Below are 21,132 nucleotides of genomic sequence, written 5' to 3' on the forward strand. Positions count from 1 at the left end.
TAAAAGTTTCCGCCTATTTATTTACACACCTGACACAGAACTCATTGGTAGTGGATGCTGTAAGTGAGCACAGTGAACAACATCATTTCAAATCAAAACCTCACAAGAAGGACTAAAAACATCTGGCCTTATTTGGGCAAAATAATTATTCCTCGACCTCATAGCAATTTACAGTGGTGAAGTATGAAGCCCTCATTGCCAAATACAATTACATCAACTACAATAAGTTCATATCCCCTATTGAACCATGGCTCCAAGACCAAAAATAGCAATTCCAGGCCATTTTTACAGAGGGTCAGCTTATTGATTAGGCTTGATTGCAAGCCTTGTTGGATACACTATCCCATTCAATGGCAACAGCAATAGAGTGTGCTATGTATCCTTGTTGCAATACTCTGGAATCCTCTAAGACCAGAATACTGTCAAAGATCTTCTGTTTCATGGGGGAGGAGGGAAGCTGTTTAGTGACATCAAGAACAAATTCCTATATTCTTTAAAAAATTCAAGAGTAGTTCTTCATTCACTCAGGATTTACACTGCTGCAAATAAAACAAAACTCAGTAGATCACAGACAGGAATAGAAGAAGGGATTGGATCCTTAAGGAAAGCTGCCCCTTGGAGGGCAGAAAGTATAGGGGAAAAGTGAGAACTGCCAAAAGCCAATCACATTTGGACCTTGCAAAGGAAATTATAACCAATTGTAAAACATTCTTTAGCCATATAAATAAAAACAAAAAAAGGAAAGAAGAAGTGAGATCATTAAGTACAGATGAAAGTGTAGAAATTAAAGGTAAACTAGGCATGGCCCAACATCTAAATGAATACTTCCCCTTAGTTTCTAATAAGGGTAATGAGGAGCTTGGAGCAGTGGCAGAGTGACTAATGGGAACAATGATATGGAAGTAGAACTTACCACCTCTGAGGTAGAAACCAAGTTCAAACAGCTTAATTGAGGGGCCCAGATAATCTCCATCCAAGAATATTAAGGGAACTGGAACTTGAAATTGCAAGGCGTATAGCAAAAATTATTAATGCATCTGTAAACGTAGGGGTCATATACTAAGACTGGAGAATTGCAAATATATTACCTATATTTAAGAAAAGGTGTGTGGGGGAGGGAGAGAGGAGTAATCCAGGAAACTACAGGCCTGCTGGAACAAATTTTGAAAGAGAGTAATTAAAGACAGAGGGAAATGGTAACTGGGATAAAATGCAACATGGTTGTACAAAAAAGATAGATCATGCCAGATCTCTTTCTTTGAGAAGGTAACTGATTTTCTAGACAAAGGAAATGAAGAAGATTTAATCTACCCATTTTTCAGTAAAGCATTTGATACAGTTCCACAAGGGAAATTATAAATTGAAGTGGAGAAGATGAGCATTGAAAAGTGGGTAAGGAACTGTTTCAATGGGAAACTATAATAGGTCATTCTGAAAGATCAGTCTGGAGGCTATTAGCAGAATTCCTCAAGAATCGGTCTTGGGACCAATATTATTTAACATTTTCATTAATGGCATTGGCACAAAAAGTAGGAATGTGCTAACAAAATTTGCAGGTGACAAAAAGTAGGGAGCTATTGCCAATATGGAGGGGGACTGGAATATCATACAAGAAGATTTGGATGACCTTAAAAACTGGAATAATAGAAATGGGATGAAATTTAATAGTGCTATGTGCAAGGTCATTAATTTAGGGACTAACAACAGGATACTTTCCTGTAATCTGGGGATTTACCAGTTGGAAGTGATAGAGAAGGAGAAAGACGTGGGTGTAGTGGTGAATCATAGGATGACTATGAGCTGCCACTGTGATGTGGCCACGAAAAAGGTTAATGCAATCCTAAAATGCATTAGGTGAGGTATTTCCAGTTGAGACTGGGAAGTTCTATTACAATTGTACAAAAGGTACTGGTGAGACCTCATTACTGGAATACTATATGAAGTTATCGTCTCCTATGTTTAAGAAAGATTAATTCAAACTGGAACAAGTTCAGAGAAGGGTTACTAGGATAATCAGAGGCACAGAGAACCTACCTTACGAGAGGAGACTTAAGGACCTTGGCTAGTTTATCCTAACCAAATGAAGGGTGAGGGGAGATATGATTGATTTCTACAGATACATCAGAGGGAGGGAAAGGAGAAATTTAAGTTAAGGGCTCATGATGGTACAAGAGCAAATGGTTATAAATGGGACATAAACAACTTTAGGCTTGAAATTAGAGGAACCTTTCTAACCATCAAAGAAGTGAAGTTCTGGAACAAAGTTCCAGGAAGAGTAGTGGGTGAAAAAAGCTAACTTGTTTCAAGACTGAGCTTGATAAATTTATAGAGAAGATGGTTTGATGATGTTTCCTACAATGACATCCACAACTGCTATTAGCAGATATCTCCAACAGCTGGTGCTAGGCATTAGATGGAGAGGGCTCTGAGTTATTACCGAGAATTCTTTCTCACCCACATAATCAGGGTCTAACTGATCACTATGTTTGGGGTTGGGAAGGTATTTTCTCCCAGTCAGATTGGCAAGGATCCTGTTGTTTTGGATTTTTTCCCTTCTCTGAATCATAGGGCACAGAATGAATGGTGGATTCTCTGTAACTTGAAGTATTTAAAACAAGGTTAGAGGACATCAGTAACTCAGCAAGGAGGTTATGGGTCTTTTTCAGAAGTGTGTGGTTGAGGTTCTGTGGGTGGCAATGTGCAGGATATCAAACTAGATGATCACGATGGTCTCTTCTGGCCTTAAAATCTATGAGTCTATCATTTCTATGAAGTTTCCTTATGAGATCTGTTCAATAAGTCTATAGCTAAATCCCAAAAGGTGTTGAGTACCTGCAACTGTAGAATGTCTCCTCAGCAACACAAACTGCTAGGAGCACACCAGTCCTGTCTTCTGTTCTCTATGATGGTTTCCCATAGAATCTCAATTCATGGTCCTTGCCATCTCCATGACAATTCAGATCCCTGTCAAATTTCAAGTCCCTGCTTTAAAGCAAGGTGGTACTAGAGTTTTCAAAGAAAAGGTTGCCACAACTTTTTAATATGGGCACAGCAATTTCTATTTGCCTTCCCTTGTTCTTGGAAATGACTGGACCTTTCTATGGGTAGACACCAGCAATGGAACATTTCATCCTGAAAAGTTAGAATTTGGTAAAGTTATATGCAACTGGTAACAGGGTCTTATAATGAAATGAATCCCGCCTATTAGAATAGAACAGCCTTCCCCTTGAATTCAGTGCTCAATATAGTCCAGGCCTTGACACATAACTTTTATTTTTAACTAACACTTAGCTACAAGAAATGCTTGATGATTGAATGTCTTTCTTTGGCTGATGCAATTTATCTTAAAGCCAATACCATACTAGAATTCTTTCCAACCAAATATATTAGTTGTCATTAGTGATGGACAAATCAACTAGTCCAGGAGAAGGAGAACTGGCTCAAGCAGCCACCCAAATCTTGACTAAAACCCAAATCTTTGTAAGTTTTAAGAGTTTGTTTATGTGTCTTTCACCGCCCTGCAACTAAGTAGATTTGTTAATCTCTCCTGGGATACCTTTCAATTAGATGAATTCCAACACTTATTTGGGATTAAAACAGCAAGTGGCAATATCTTAATTTTTAAAATTACACTAAATAAAGAAGAACCATAATGATAATGCATGCTGAGGTATTTCTGACCGTGAGCATGTTGACAGGAAGTGTTCCCCAATAATCAATTGGAGGTGAAGGGTGAGAGTTTGCTAATGCCTGGAGTATCTGGGGAGGCAAGGGGTAAGAAATAGTTCAAAATCAGCCAGGACTCCTTAATTTCCTTAAAATAAAACCTGAAGCAGTTTAAGAGAGAGGAAGACAACAGCTGGGAGTAGATCAACAGCCAAGTTCTGCTCTGAGTGGAAAGGCTTTGCCCATAATTTGTGTTGTTTTGTTGTTGCTTATGGAACAAAAAGGAATTTAAATATTTCATTATGTTGTCCTTCTGGAGCATAAGAGACTCAAGGACTGATTTAAAATAGGAGTTAAAGTAAGGGAGAGAAGGATATAGTTTAGCTCCCCTTGGTTTGGATAAGTCGATACTCCTCTTTGACTAGTACAGTGAATCTGCTCAGTCTATTTTGACCACTGTTCCAAGATACTGATTACGTTCTTTCTGGAGCTAGACAAGGATCAATGCACCTTATTTTTCCACCTTCTGATGCAGGACAGGAATCAAAAGTTATGTTTGCTTTTTCATATAGGCTGTCTGAGGGTTCTTTGTTTCCTTTTAAAGTAGAGGATCCATCTAATCTATTTTTCTGCTTGCAAGGGCTTTAGACTTTCTTTTAAAAAAAACCAGGTCAGGAATTGTGGCTGTACTCTGGGGTCTTCCCTCAGGAGCAATGAATGTACTAGATGTGTGGAAAAGGAAACCATGCCAAGACAGAAGGGAGACTAATCCCCACTGCTACCTCACCAAATGGGCAGAGATTAGAACTCCAAGTTTCAAGGCAGGTTGCATTCTCCCTCTTTGCCACTGTTCTTTTCATGCTTTTTGTTGTATCAATCTCCTTTTTACTAAATCTGCACATAGCAAACACACCAAGTGGGATCTCATCAGTACTGCTGGAAAAAATTATGTTGAGGGATCTGTCATTATTTTATTACAAGAATGGTGACAAATGGGCTTGAAAGCAAAAAAAAAAAAAAAAAAAATCAGTGCAGGAATTCTGAAGATGTTAATAAAATCAGGCCCCTTTCTGCATATTTGCCTGAATATCTTGTGAAAATTATCTAAAAATATCTATGATTTCAATTGACCATTGCTATAACTATTATATGTATATAATATTAGCTAGTGCATTGCCACAGCTCACTATGTACCACTAAGGTTCTACTTAATCCTTATTTTGGAAAGCATATTGCATATTCAAATAAAGGGTTATGTTTTAAGTTCATTTAAATAATAATTTGATTAGTCACTAACAGGGCATTCTGGGAAGGGACATGCAAATATCTTTTCCATGAACTAGACATGTAGTAATAGGATAGATGCCAGATTTGAATCTTCATGAAATGGCCTGGCTATATATGAACAACAGGTGAAACTCAATTTTCATCCTGCTTTTGAACCTGTACTAAAAGGACTACTTTTGTATATCCATGAGCCAGACAGGAACAGTCTTCTAAACCAAGTCTTCTGAAAAGTCAGGAGTAGTGAGCTACAAACTAAGAATTAATGATGAAAAAATCTTTAGCTCCTGCTGTTATTTTTTATCTGATCATCTCAGCAATGGAATTATTAGCAGGAGTTGTTGCAAATGGATATATTGTTGCCTTAAATTGTATCGACTGGGTCAAAAGCAGAAAACTGACTTCCTATGATAAGATAATAACCAGTCTGGCCTTCTCCAGATTTTGCCTACAAGTCGTTGTGTCATCAGACAATTTCTTATCTAAGTTATATCCAGATTTCTTTTATATGAATGAAACATCAAGCCCTTATACAGTTACCTGGATGTTCATAAACCAAGTGAGTCTCTGTTTTGCAAGCTGCCTTTCTGTGTTCTACTGTGTGAAGATTGCCTCTGTCAACCAAGCCCTCTTCAACTGGTTAAAACTGAGACTCTCCAAACTGGTGCCATGGCTGCTTTTGGGCTCTGTGCTGTACTGCTTGGTTACCACAGTTGCTTTTACATTGTTCAGCTATTCCTATTGCATATCCTCCCACAACTCCACAGATTGTCTATCAAGAAATGTCACGATTTCAGACAACAACACTTTTCTGATACACGGCATAGGATCTATTTCCCCCATTATTCTATTTATTGCTTCATCTGCTTTGTTAATCATATCCCTTTGGAGACACATCAGGAAAATGAACCTTAATTCAGACCTTAATCCAAGTTTCAGGAACCCCACTATGGATGCCCATGTGCGTGCACTGAAATCTGTGGTGTCCTTTTTCATCCTCTACAATATTTATTATATGGCTTTAACATTGTCAATTGGAAGCCTAGCCTATGTCAGTGATGAATTGAGAATTACAGTGTGTACAATTATCGTTGCTGCCTATCCTTCTCTACACTCCATTGTCTTGATTCTGGGCAACCCCAAATTAAAACTGGCCTCAGCAAGGATTCTGCATTCTGCCAATTGCTGATTCAGAGTGGTTAATTCATAGTATCTATTCCTATCCTTCGGATAAGAATGTTCACTTCCCTTATAAAGCACGGTAGTGAAAAAAAATTATTCTATTTTCCCATGTGTTCTCCATTTGAAATCTCTCCTGTACTGCTACAGTACGCAAAGCACTGATGATTTCCATGAAGATTATGTGCACACTCTGCATCAAGCTCTTCCAATGCACATCAGTCCTTCCCTGCAGCAGCATTGCCATCCTTTTGAGGAGAGACTGCTCATTGTATCAGATGTTTGATGTGGATATATCATTAAAAAAAAAAAAACAGGATGAGACCACCAAACTCACTTTCACATGATATGTTCAGCCAGGAATGAACTCTGGTCTTCACTGTTGATAGACATTTCTGCTTATAAGCTTCTGAATATAAAGAATAGAAAATGAAAGCATTTGACTGTAAGTCTTATTCCATCTTCCATACAAAAGACTAATGACAGGGGAAAGGCACAGGGGAGCTAGTGAAAATGCAAATGGAAGATCCTTTCATGTTGCTGATACAAAGACACCAAAACACAGACATTTCAAGAGCTAATTCATAAAACACAACATAAACAGATGTGAGAATGAGATCTACAAAATGTGGCTATTCAGTCATGAGTTAAATCATGTAGTGTATTTTAGCGTTGATATTCACCACAGACCATTAGATTGTAAATAATATGTTATCATAACCACCTCAGTGAAAATCCTTAAACCAAGCCTGAGCCCGAGTAGCCAAGGCAAGCACTGGACAGATGCATGGGAGGAAAGCAGAGGAGGCATCTTTACCGCCAACCCTACAGTGAATATTTCAGCCCTATAGTGAGTGTAATTGTTGTGCTGGAATTAATAACAGCAGAGGATTGCTCTGACCTGTGGTACTCCAAGCAGATTTTCTGATTGGCTGATAATTGCCTAAACATCTGGAAACAAAAAGTTGGCATGGTAAGATCTAATGACTAAGTTTGAAAAATAAACCAACCATTGCTAGAAAGGCAAGAAGCATGACTGTGTATGGATTTGTGAGAGAAAAGACAGTCAGTTACAGCTTGCTGTCCTCAAGCATCTAGAACAGTTATCTGGGTGATAACGCTTAGTTAGAATCTGGCCCAAAATGACTATAGCTTCTTTCTTTTAATAAGTAACTGTGTCATCATCTGACCTGCAGTGAAAGGCTGCAATGGAATAACAAGCATGAAATTGTTAGAGTGTCGGATATAGAGAAAACTACTTGAATCACTGAACTAACAGTTGTAGGGGCCACATTTTCAAAAGGACCCCCTCCTTTTTTTTGAGAGACTGTTTGTGTACACAGTTCAACTGAGTGCACAATCTGAGTACTTGCATCTTTTCCTACCTGAGGATACAAGTGGCAATTTTTCAGGAGCAAACTTCACTCAAAGAAGGAAACTTTGAAATTCACTCTTTCATACTAAAAACTCTATGCTCGATCAATATATTTTTTCAAAGTAAAATAAGCATACAGTTAGTTATATGAATCGCCTGTTAGTTGCATCTAATTGGTGAATTGCTTGGCAATTTATTAAGACTCTTGAACATAAAGCATGAATAGTTAGGGTTGATAATACTGTGATATAATATAGTTAAGGGAATGTACATTTATGGTGGGGGGAAGAATTGGCCATGATCATTGCCTGGAAAAATGATTTCTATAGAGGATTTAAATAAAAATGAATTATTGTCAATTCTGTGGTTAAGACTTTTAAGATTGTAATTGGAGGAGTTTGTAGGGTAGACAGTAATCCTGGGTCCAACTGGAAAAGGAGAACCCCTTTTTGAAAGGGATCCAGCATTGGCATCTAACCCTGGAATGACCTGAGGCAATGAACATTAGAGATGTTTGAAAAATGGTGACACAGTTTGTGAGAACTTTTTGCAATAGTTAGTTAAAATTTAAATAAACAAAGATACCAGTCTACTAAATATGATCTTTTCTTAGGTTCAGATCAGGGTAAATTGGAATGCATGTGACAGTTTGGATAATATGTCTGTGTCAACTTATGAATTCCTTTCTGTTTAATGAATAACACTATTGTAACTTTCAGTGGATTAGAATCTTCATATGGTAGCAAGACCCTGGCACACCATGAAGAGTTATAACTGGAAATGTGCAGCAAAGCAATCCAGGGGTCATTAGCACTGAATAACTCTCAACTTTTTGAAGAATAGATTTTCTGACAGCTGGTTCTTTGAAAAGACTGTCTCTTCACAGAAACTTATTTGGGGAGAATGGAATTCTCCATAGACTGAGCACATTACTGGAAGAGCTGTAGTTTATCCAGTGGACAATCTAACTAAAGAGGGAGAGAGATGGATTTTAAAAGGTGGGCTTCTGTAAGCCAAGAGGAGACACCAGGAATGGAAGTCCCAGATGAAGTAATGGAGGCAAGAAGGAGGCAGTGTACTTTTTGAAGGACACTGACCAAACCCAAAGGACTCTGAGGTGCAATGAGGACTCTGAGGGGGGATTGTATTCAGGACTTTGTTTGGCATAGATCCATATGTCTCTGAATACTTAGAACTATGAACCACAGCAACCACAGCCAAGTGGGACTCGATAGGTGGGGAGAGGAAGGAATGTACATAAACAGCAGGGAAGTCTTAGGAGTGTCAGCATTGGTTTCAGAGGATAGGGCAATTGGACTGTGGAGTCCCACCTCCCATGGAAAGAGGCCAAACAGAGAGTCTGCACCTGGGATTGTGCCTAAAAGGCCATAACTAGAGATAGTATCTGGACCCTTCACAGACCCATCTGCATGGAAGCACATGGGATCGAAAAGTTGGGTACAATACAACACAACAGACTGGTGTAAGGAACATGGGCCATATTTCATGTCAGGCCTGGAAACATTTAATTGTTCAGTTCTGAATGAAGAAATTATAAAGCAGTTTTATATCTTCAGGTAAATGGGCACTGGGGTTAGTTCTAATCTTGTATCTAGGCTGAGAGCCTCAGAGTCACTTCCCTAATGTATTTCCTAAATAATTGTCATGGGTTTAATAAGTGTAACTGGGCAAAAGTGTGAATGAACAGGTTACAGTCCTTAATTATATTTGGCCTCGTGTCCATTGGCCTTAGACAGAAGTCTGTTACCAAGTGTAGATGAGCGGACTCACCCCTGCGGCGCCTCCTGCTAGTCTCTTCTGGGAATTAGCTCTTCCAGCATCCTGGAGCGCCCCCTGCAGGGTAGTAATCCGCTTGTCCTCTGGCCCCCGTGTCCCTCCCGGACCCCGGTGCCCTTGTATCTGAGGTGCTGCCCCCTGGCAGTACCCCTCAGTACTAGGGTCTCCCCTCCCTGGGAAACCCCAACCCACTATCCCTACCTTGCCTCAGACTAAGGCCACTGCCAGTCACCAAATAACCCCCGCTCACTGGGGCAGACTGCAGTATAGGCCACTCATCACAGGCAAGGTTGGGTTTGGACCTGCTGCCTTGGCCTACCCATGGGCTGCCCTCTACAACCCCCAGAACCCCTTGGCCTCCTACTAGGTCGCAGCCTGGGGCTATCCAGGCTGGAGCTCCCCAGCTCCTCAGCCTTTCCCCAGCCCTGCTCCACTCAGGTAGAGAGAGGCTCTTCTCTCTCTAAGTGCAGAGAGAGACTACTGAGCTCCTGGCTCCCAGCCTTTTTATACAGGCCAGCTGTGGCCTGATTGGGGCATGGCCCAGCTGTGGCTACTTTCCCAATCAGCCCAGCTTTTAGAGCTGCAGCCCTCTGCCAGGGCTGTTTTAAGCCCTTCCAGGCAGGAGCGGGGTAACCACCCCGCTACACCAAGTTATCCAATGTGGGTCTTTCAAGTTTCCTGTTTATAAGACAATATCTGTCTTTGTTGACCTCAGTGGATTTGTCAAGAAAATGATCATTCCTTACTAGAACTTTTGACAATGATCTAAGAGAGACATTGCCCACTGCCAAATGATTGGACCACGTTGAACTACATTCAACATGTTCTTGGTCTGTAAGTAGACTGTGAAAAATACAAAGGTGGCCCCTGTGGCAGAGTAAAGGAAACACTGACCCCTTTAAAAGTTGAAACCATGTGGAAGAGAACAGTTCACTCTCTCTCGTTACATCAATGACATCTGAAGCAAAGTACTCCACTCTTCCTTGGATAGGCCATCCAGAGGAAGAGGAGGTGAAAGACTATGACCATTTGACTATGCCAGCCTGAAGCATTGACAATTGAAAGAGAGAGAGAGAGAGAGAGAGAGAGAGAGAGAATTAAGCTATGACCTCAAACCATCTGTTGTATCAATATGCTTTCCACTAAGAACAATCTTGTGAGTCAAACACTGCAGAAACATAGTAGTGAGAATTCTTTTATATGGCTGCTGTTATAATTGGTCCTACAAATTTATCCCTAAGTGTAAGCTCAGCTGTAAATTGTGAGTGAAAGTTCATAAATGTCACAATGACCTTTTATATAAAATTGTTTTAAAAAAGGTGTAAGAAGGACATGGAATGAATTAATTTAAACAGAAAGGGTTTGACTGATACCATTCAAGGACTATGTTAAGGTTATGAGCAGAAAACAAGAGTAGTAGAGGACTTGAAATCAGTGAAACAAAATTTGTGTATTGGAAATTCGCTCTATTGGTGGATAAAATAATGAAAGGATGGACTATTCTGCACCAAACTTCCTTTTGGCTTCTTAAAAAGAAAAGACTTCTGGGAAAGATTAGTAGAAGAAGCAGTTGTCTGACAACAACCATTGCAGCGAGCTTTATCATTATGGCTTCCACCCCTACCTTCCCATGGGACATTGCACCTTCTTCATCCTAATCCTGAGAGATATCCTGACCGACCGGGCCAGAGAGAGGACACAGATGACATTGTTACCTCCATCAGCTTCCAGCTAAATTCTGGATATCACCTGGGAAGTGTCACTTTATATCTTCCTCCATCTCCCGCCAGCATGTGTCCTTTTCCTTCTACATCTTATTTCTTCTCTTTCCTATCTCTCTCCTTTTGCCTTCTGTTTCATAAGAGTCTGGCTTAGCTGGCCAAGACTATATATTTTGCAACACTGATGTAAAACTGTGACTGGAAAGAGGCAGCTAAAAGCAATGCTCTAAACAGCCTAATGTTAGTACAAATTTGCCAGGTCTCGGAGTGGCTGATAAGGCCATGTTCTGTGACTGTGTTTTTGCAGCACCGAGGTTGCAAGTGAGATTCAGCATCAGAGATACAAGCTGCATTTTCTCTCTTTGCTGTTCTTTTCCCCCAACCCCTTCATTCATGTGGCTAACATGTCCAAACAATTGTATTGTTAACCCTTTTTGAGCAGCTAGTCTAATTTTGGAGCCCTAGGTTGTTTCAGTTGGCAGTAGAAATTGATGGAGTCTGGTATTATTATTATTTTTTAATGCAGTCTTGTTTATTTACAAGGAATGAACAACGTTCTCCTTCTCCAAATGCAGGAGGAACCAAAACCAAAAAGAGTAGTTTCTTAGCTTTCAACCCTAAATCTCTTTAGCCAACCCAAAAGTGTTCTCTCTAGCTTTTTCCTGGATCACACTGTGTTCACAGGCTACTACTTGTCTTTCTTTCTTTTTTGCCTCTGTCTGTTTGTTTCTCTGCTTTTGTCTGTTGTCAGTTTCTGTGTCTTCTCTCCCCAGTCCCTTTGCCCATGAGCACAAACCTGGTCATAATACCCAGTGGAACCCTCACATGAACATGTGCTAATTTCTGGGCAGATTCTATTAGGCTTCATTTTTGCTGTGGGGCCCCTTAAGTGTTTCTTGCAACTATCTTAAGTGAAGGGAATGTTCACACATTATTCTGAATCAGGCTTTAACTCAGTCCACAAAGTTTCACCCAAGTCATAACAATACCAAACCAACACATCCCAAATTTCTAATAGCAAGCCATTGAGCAAATACATGAATCATAGAATCATAGGACTGGAAGGGACCTTGAGAGGTCATCTAGTTCGGTCCCCGACACTTGTGGCAGGACTAAGTATTACCTAGACCATCCCCGACAGGTGAAAAATTCCACCAAATAATGAAACAATCAAGAAATACGTATAATCGGTGCGTGGGTATGCCATGGAAAGAAAAAGCTGTAATTCATATAATTTATTAGGACGAGTTACTCCCTCTGGGCCTGGTCACACAGAACAGTAAGAGGTAGTCTGGCTAAAGAAGAACAACACTGACCTGTCTTGAGTAACATTCTTAAACTGGCACTATAATATCAGTATGTTCCCTCTTCTGCTGTTCTTATTCATACTTGTTCAAGGTAATTACAGGAATAATGTGCATAATGTAAAAATAAATATACATGTACTTAATCCTAATATCCTACATCATTGTTGATTCATTTCTCCCCCAACAAGATGTAGCCTGATTTGGGGTGTGTTAGTAATGTTGATTTAATTTATCCATTTAATTTAATTGTAATTGTTATGGATATTAATTAGCATGGGTTTAGGCTCGCCAATTTGTTTGATCAGAAGATAAAGTTCGTCCTGAATCAGGCTTCACAGAGTTTATAAAAGGACCTCGGGGGTATGACAGGAAGCTCACACTGAAACAGATATAGTCATAAAGACCTTTTATTAAAATCAATGAAATATTAAGCAAATGGTAAAACAGTTAGAATTACAGAGTTACAATTGTATTACTGTTATTCAAGAGATACATATGATAATACAATATTATTTGCTGCAAACTTTGGTTAATACTCACACTCTGTTTTAATAACCCGGTGTTGGAAGATAAGGGACCACGCCTCTGATGGTTCCGTTTTCACACCTCTTAGCAGAGGAAGCTAATGCAGAGCTGTTAAAGCTGTTTACTCTTTAACTTAACTTAATAAGCCTTAAACTGAAATAAAGCATAGGGAAACCAAGCTTAGCCTAGTCCCTTAAAACTTAAAGTTTGAAAAGAAATAAAGTACGGCCTATTCATAGTTAATAGTCATCATAGATGGGTAGCATCGATACGTTGTTGAAGGTGGAGACAATGAAGCGTAGATAAGTGGGTAGATTGCCTCCCAAATGGCGAGATGAATCGCCTTTTTATAGGGCATTGGTTGGAAATCCTTCCTCTTATGCCCAAATTTCATCCTTCCCCCACAGAAATGTTAGGGTACACTTACCCCATAGGCTAGTATATATGTGCGTATGGCTGACAGGTATGTACGCACTTGTGGTGTACTTGTTAATGCTGTGGGTACAACTTTGAAAAATCCCCTATGCCATTCTTCATTCTTTATTGGTTCAGGCAAAAGGTCTCTAGACATCTGCATGGGTGTTTTATCTATTTTTACTTTTCTGGGTAAGGGTCCCAAAATGTGCTAACTTTGCCTTAGCTTAACTTACAGGGTTTTGGTCTGTAGGTCTCTTTCATTACAGCCAAACTTATTTTTAATATAAATCTATAAGCCTATTACATCAAATACTCAAATTTATAGGAAAAGATATAGTTATAAAAGCAAGCAGATTAATCTTTAGGGCTACAAAGACAATAACCCACTCCATAACCCCAATCTTTCTTAATGGCTTGAAAGACCAGAATACATAGTGTGCACACTGTGGATAAGGGATACTGCATTCCCAACAATGCATTGCTCTTCTTCTTGGTCATTTCCCCTGGTATCTCCAGGTCTCTGTCAGCTCTGGCTTTGCTTCCCCAATTCTCTCTCTGTTCCCAAACCAGAATCTGTTGCATCACTATGAATTAGCTTGAAAACTAATCTCCTGCTGCTATATTTACATTTCTTTTAATAATACTGATGGCTGTGATTTCATTTATTAGGTTTATAATTGGTAGGGCTGGGTGAATAATTTGCAGCAAAGAATTTGTTCAACAAATTTCACTTTATTCTGTTCCAGAATTGTCTGCCAGCAGATTACAATTTTTTCAATGTTTTGGTTATTCAAAATTATTTTTAAAAGTGTTTTTATTTATTCCAATTTAAATCTAAAAAGCCATGTCTACAAGGCTTTAGGAGCCTGGCCAACAAAACCCCAGCAGCATTAAAATAATTAATATAAAGGAAGTCTGCCAACCTGCTTACTCAAAAAAAAAAATCCTTTCCACCTTTCCTTCTTGATGGCAGTATAACCTCAGCCTTCTCCAAAATTGCTATTAACTAGATGTCTTTTGCAGCATGGCCAGAATATCACCAAATTGGGGCTATTCAGACCAAGACATGAAAGGGAGGGAATAGCAAGTTCCAATGTCCTGGAGCTCTCACAGAGAATGCCAAGTCAACTGGAGGGAGACCCAGCTTGGGCACTTCTGCTGCCTGTAGCTCTGTCAGTTAGGCACATGGACAGAGGCCAACCTTCAAGTAGGCCAGCCCTTGGCCACTCAGGTTGTGCGTTCCAAGCGAGATGCCCCACTCAGTAAGTGAACTGCTACATTCTGCACCAGGTTCAGTCTGCAATTGGTTTTAAGGTGTAGCCTCATATAAAGCACATTGTGGCAGTCTAATCTTGAGGTAACAGAAGCATGGTGGACAACAGTGATAATGTCCACATGTGAAAGACAAGGCCACAACCTCCAGCCAGCTGACTGGGTTACTGCTATAACATAATTGTCAAACAGCCGCTGGAGGTCTAAACTATCTCTAAGTTACACATCTAGTAACAAATAGTGGTTGTACTCCCTCAAGCCCATTTTTTTTTCTTTTGGGATTAGTTTTGGGTAAGTTCCACCCAAACTGGAATATTTTATTTTGTTGAATGGGCATGTAACATTTCATTTCAAATCAGTTCAAGAAATATTAAACTGCATTTTCCTATTGTAGCACATTGCCTTATGGGACTTGTAGTTCTGGCCTCTGGTCCATCTCATAGGCCAAGCTCCCTGGAGGAATACATTGATTTACTTATTCTGCCCACTAGCACTGTCCAACAAATAAATTAAAATTGGATTTGGAGCACAGACTGTTTTTACTTCATTTTTTAAATTCTTCTAGTACAAGTCCCTGACTTGGACTTCCAGGTGCTAATATGCCAGCTGCCATCTTGGCCAACACACTGGGACCTCCAGAACTAAATACATGAGTCTCTTATGGGCTGTAAGAGACTTGCGTCCTCTGTGGGTAGGGCACAGAGGGGAACTCATAACACATGTTCACCAGTGGATTACATGCATCTCTGGACAGAGGGAGTCCATCCTGAGCATTGGATGTCCGCATCCTTCTGGATTATCAGGCATGGAGGGGAATGTGTCACACACAGAGCCTTCTGGGTAACACTACTAAAACACTAATAATGAAAAGGTTAGTTAACTCTAGAACTGTAAGGAATGAAAAAGTTTGTAGCAATGGACTAGTATTCATGCTGATCCATATTACAACATTTTATGATTGGAAGCTGTGAGTGCTCAGGTGCATATTTAGGTGCCTAAAGAAATATGGATTAGGTGTCTGTGTTTGGGCACCCATATTTTAAAATTTTATACATAGGACACAAGATATATTTCTGATGCTTGATTGGATGAACATAAACTCTGGTTTTGGATGCAAATGCTGGCATTTATTAATTTAACTTTTGTTTTCTACAATTATTCTCCAATTTTCATTTTTCCTTACAATTTTTGTCAGTTCACTCATTCAGTAAAGCTAAACCAAACACAGATGAAGAGCAAATCTGGATAAAACACATTGGATTAAAATATGAGAGGAACATCATAAACATTTTAGTATTTTCCAGGTTGCACTATTTCTTCTGTTGATATCACACTCACATGTGGAAGACTTTCCTATGGTAGTTTAATTTGGTTTCCCTACGTGAAAGTAGATTTGGGGTTTATTTTGGAATTCCTGTCATGCAGGAAATTGGTTTTATATCAGCATTACTGGGTTAACAAGTATATAATCTGACTCTATTTTTTAAATTATCTTCTGGCTCAGAAAGTAGAAGACAATGGAAGAAAAAGAGAAGAGATACCTCTGTGTCCACAGAGGACAAGTTGTTGCTTTAGAAATTTCAGAGGGATTCTGTTACTGACAGCTAGGCCCAAGCTGACATGGCAAAGGAATGCAGCAGAGGAGGTATTTAGTATGTGTCTGCAATGTTCTTGGGGTAAAGTTGCTACAAAACACAAGCATCTAATGCCAATCTGTTAATTTTTATACTTGTGCTGGATAAAACCTAAGCAAACCTGCTACCATTTGGGGAAACTTTGTTGAGTCCCCCTCACTGACCTGTTAAATATTTTTTTCAGATTGGTGAAAGCCACTGAAGCAATCTGTAATCAATCTGGCAAATTTGGTAATTTGCAAGTGTAGCTGTAATGAGATCTGATTTGGATCCTGTTTAGAGATTATTTTTATATAGATGAAAATCCAGAGAAATTTTGTTAGCCCTACCAGTACCAGACTAATTAGAAAGCACCTGGATTATTAACAAGGCTGATGAATGCAAGAGAGAAAGGATTTGTCAGATGTATTCATACAAGTGTTATCTGTATTGTGCTAGTGCCTTGGGGCCCCAGTCGTACTGGGTACTGTCCATATGTAAACATGGTCTTCCAGTGCCAGAAAATGCAATCTAGGCAGCTGTTCAGTTTTATTTTATAGTTGATGAAAAATCTTGATTTTTTCCAGTGATAATATTGATCGTATTTAACAAAATAAAAGTTGTAACAAAGTTTTCTGAGGGCCGTATAAAATATTTAAAGCTATATCCAATGAGCTGCGGAACATTTGCAACTCCCTTTGAAGTTAAATCTCAGCACTTCTCAGGTCTTGGCCCATAGGATGTGTTTGTGTGTGTGTTTCTAAACTGTGACATAAGTACGGCGGTTAATGATCTAAGGGTTTAATGATGTAAGATAATTCAGTACCAGGGTTGTGCAAGAGCTATTTCTCAGATGAATACACTAGATATCCACTAGGTATAACAAAAACAATTCAGAAGTATAACAGCTGCCTCAAGCAGCCACCAAAATCTTGATAAAATCCCAAACCTCCAGAAATGTAAATGAGTCTCTCTCTGCACCTGCTAAAAATACACTCAGTCCGTAGTGTTCATACTATAGAAAGACACAGTTTTCCAGTGCCAGAAAATACAATTTAGGGATCTGTCCCATTTTATTTCATAGTTGGTAAAAAAAACCTTATTTTTTTTTGGTGAAAATTTTGATTGGATTTAACAAAATGAAATTTGTAAATAATGTTTTCCAAGAGCTGTATAAAATATTTACAGCCATATCCAAAAAGTCATTGAACATGATGTTAAGAAAGAGACTTCTCTGTGAAGGAGACTTAACTTTAGAAAAAGCTCTCCAAATATGCAGGGCAGCAGAAACTGTGAAAGTACAAGCCAAAGAGCTGAATTCACTAGAAGGGGTTATCCATGTACTAAATACAAAAGAGTATAGCCAGAATAGGTCAAATCAAAGAGTGGAACCACTCGCTATGAAAACCACGGCTAGGAGGAAAACTGGGTACAGACAATCATATGATTCATGCATATGGATCATAGCATGGCCCCAAATAGTGTGTTGTCTTTGACAAACTCTGTCATAAAATGTGGGGGAAATTATCATTTTGCAAAATACTGCAGATTCCAAATATTCAGATTAATATTTTGTCTGAACAAGATTATGAGAGATTGAAAATAACCCCCCAAAAAGGGAGCAACAAAGATAAAAGTCACTAGTTATTCTAGAACAAATATATCAGTGAAGGGGAGGTGCATTGCTACAATCAACCATAAAAACACCATGTACAGTCTCCCATTCATTGTAGTGCCAAAGGAGGTGACTCCAATTTTAGGCCTGGCTGCATGTGAGAAACTCAGGGTACATCTACACTTACCGGAGGGTCCGGCGGCAGGCAATCGATTTTCTGGGATCGACTTATCGCGTCTAGTGAAGACGCGATAAAATCGATCCCTGATCGCTCTGCCGTCGACTCCGGAAATCCACCGCGGCAAGAGGCGGCAGCGGAGTCGACGGCAGCGAGGCAGCGTTCGACTTTCCCCCGTCCTCACAGCCAGGTAAGTCGACCTAAAATACGCAACTTCAGCTACGGTATTCACGTAGCTGAAGTTGCGTATCTTAGGTCGGACCCCCGCTGTAGTGTAGACCTAGCCTTAGTCTGGTAAAATGGGTGCTCTCACTACAAGATCATACTGAACCTTGCTATGAGGCACTCTTTCGGGAATATCAATATCTGTTTCAAGGGTCGGGTTGCTTGCAGGGTGAAACACACAATCCAGATAAACAAGCAGGTCTCTCCAGTTATCCATCCACGTAGAGAGGTGCCATTTGCACTCCGTGATAAACTCAAGGCTGAGCTTGCAAGAATGGAAGCAGAGCAAGTAATGCAAAAAATTGAGAAGCCAACAGAATGGGTGAGCTCCCTCATCATTGTGGAGAAAAGTAACAGCCGTTACGCATACACTTAGGTTCAAGAGACCTCAACAAGGCTATTAAAAGAGAACATTTCAAACTACCAATCATAGAAGAGATTATGGTTCAATTTGCAAATGCACAATATTTCAGCAAATTGGATGCATTCTCAGATTTGTGGCAGCTAAAATTAAGTGACGAAAGCACAAAATTATGCCCCATTTGGAGATACTGATTCTTATGCTTAATCTTCAGCATAACTTCAACACCAGAAGTGTACCACAAAACCATATATATGATCTATGAATGGATGACATCATCATCTGAGAGTCAATGAAAGAGGAGCATGATTGTAGACTTTGGGAAGTTCTGGATGCAACTAGAGCTGCAAACCTCAAACTAAATAGGGAGAAATGTGCTTTAGGGGTTACAGAACTGACTTTTGTTGGGGACATTATTTCCAATGAAGGTGCAAAACTTGATAAGAAGATTTCAGTTATTGAAATGATGCTACATTCCTCATCAAAGAAAGATGTTCAATGATTCTTGCAGATTCTTAATCATCTTGTTGGTGAATACCCACTTGTGTCTGATGAAGTGGGTATTCACCCACGAAAGCTTATGCTCCAATACGTCTGTTAGTCTATAAGATGCCACAGGACTCTTTGTTGCTTTTTACAGATCCAGACTAACACAGCTACCCCTCTGATACTTAATTATCTTGAAAAAATCATACCTAATCTATCTTTCAAAGCAGTGGCTTTGAGAAAACTCCTAGAGAATACAAATGAATGGTATTGGGGTGCAGAACAGGATGAATCATGGGAAGTTTTCATAAAGCAACAATTGATATAAGAGCCAGTGTTGAAGTTCTATGGACCAGGAAGACCTATTAAAATTTCAGCAGATGCTTCACAGTCTAGGTTAGGTGCAGTGATTTTATAGAAGAATGAGGATTGTTGGCAACTAGTGGCGTATGCATCTAAATCACTGACTGAGGCAGAAATCAGATACAATCAGATTGAGAAGTAGCTTTTAGGAATATTGTTTGCCTGTGATAGATTCAATCAGTATTTTTATAGCCAGACAGTGGAAGTTGAAATGGACCACAAGTCCCTGATAGTGTTATTTAGCAAACAGCTAAATGACAGTACCTTGAGGATTCAAAGAATGATGATAAAACTGCAACAGTATTATTTGGTTGTGACCTACACACCTGATAAATAATATGCACTGCAGATGCACTTTCCAAAGCAGTGACTCCCACTATGAAACCAGAGAAGACTTTAGAGAGAGAGATGAAAGCTATGTAGATCTGATTGTAAAGTCAATTCTAGTAGCTAACAGGAAACTGCAACAAATAAGAAGGGAGAAAAAGAAAGATGAATCATATCACTTTAAGAAGTGATAATTAAAGTTTGGCCTAAAGAAATAAGTAGTTGCTGTCCAAGTATAAAAGGCTATTGGCACTGCAGACATGAATTTACTGTGCTAGATGAGATAATTTTCAAGGGCAGTAAGGTTGTAATTCCAATGATCCTCCAAAAAGAAATGCTACAGAAGATCCAGGAGGGTCACTTAGGAATTGACAAATGCAATCAACGAGCACGAGAGGTGCTGTATTGGCCATGGATCAATCACAACATCACTTACGAAAAAGACTTTTGACAGTACAGGTTGATTTGTATAAAGCTTTATTGGTTTACCGATGTACACCTCTGGAAAATGGCTTTTCTCTAGCTCAGCTGTTAATGGGAAGAAGGATCAGATCTAATTTTCCAATCACTGATAACTTGCTGAAATCTCAGAACAATGAAACCATATGAAAGATGATAGAAAATAAGAAGTGGAAACAGAAATATTATTTTGACAAAAGGGCCCATGATCTCCCATATCTTAACAAAGATGACAGAGTATGCCTAAGGAATCACACCGCTAATACTTGGGGCCAAATGGGTACCATTAAAGAACAGCTGCATCCAAGGTTTTATGTAATCCAGACAGACGAGGGGGATTACATTTGATGTAATCAAAGGGATCTAAAAGTAATCCCAGAAAGTTCCAAAACTCTGACAGTGGATGTGGACTCTGGTATTTCCAATCTGACTGGTCCTTTATCATCAAAAGACAAAGGAGAAACTGCCAAGGAACAAGAGAACAACTCAGACTCTAAAGAAAGGCTGATACTGGGAAGATCAGAGATGGAGATTAAACATCATGAAAGACTCAGAGACTTGCTAACCTGCCTGGAGAAGGGGTATTTGAGGAATGTGAGTGGTAAAGTCTGACTCAGGAGTGATGTGCTAGTAACCTCTCCTCTCTAGGTAGTTGATACATTGAAATTCTCAATCCATCTAATACATTTCCAGAAATCAATGTATGTGTCATTAGTTAGTTGTTATATACATATATAAAAAGAAGCTAACAGCTAATCGTTTTTTTCTTAAGAGGGAAAATGTTTGTGAAAGATTATAATTTAGAGATGTTCCCTCCTAAGGGACATAGAAGTCTAGAGATGTGCCCTGGAATCTGGGGTGGACAACATGGGATAGCTGTGCACAGCAGTTCACCACATAAGCTCTCTAGTTTGTTTTATTAAAAATTGTATTCCTTTCTCATTCACTGGTCTGTTGTTTAA

General features: G+C 39.4%; 1 protein-coding gene across 1 annotated transcript; it reads left to right on the forward strand.

Annotated features, from left to right (window-relative positions):
- Positions 1-5,269: 5,269 nt before the first annotated feature.
- On the forward strand, positions 5,270-6,139 carry LOC112117750 (taste receptor type 2 member 7-like). The gene has a single exon (XM_024215811.1). The coding sequence runs from the start codon at positions 5,270-5,272 to the stop codon at positions 6,137-6,139; it is 870 nt and encodes a 289-aa protein (XP_024071579.1).
- Positions 6,140-21,132: the final 14,993 nt, after the last annotated feature.

The sequence above is a fragment of the Terrapene carolina genome, unplaced genomic scaffold, assembly GCF_002925995.2.
Source record: "Terrapene carolina triunguis isolate 2854851 unplaced genomic scaffold, T_m_triunguis-2.0 Scaffold42, whole genome shotgun sequence".
Taxonomy (NCBI): domain Eukaryota; kingdom Metazoa; phylum Chordata; order Testudines; family Emydidae; genus Terrapene; species Terrapene triunguis.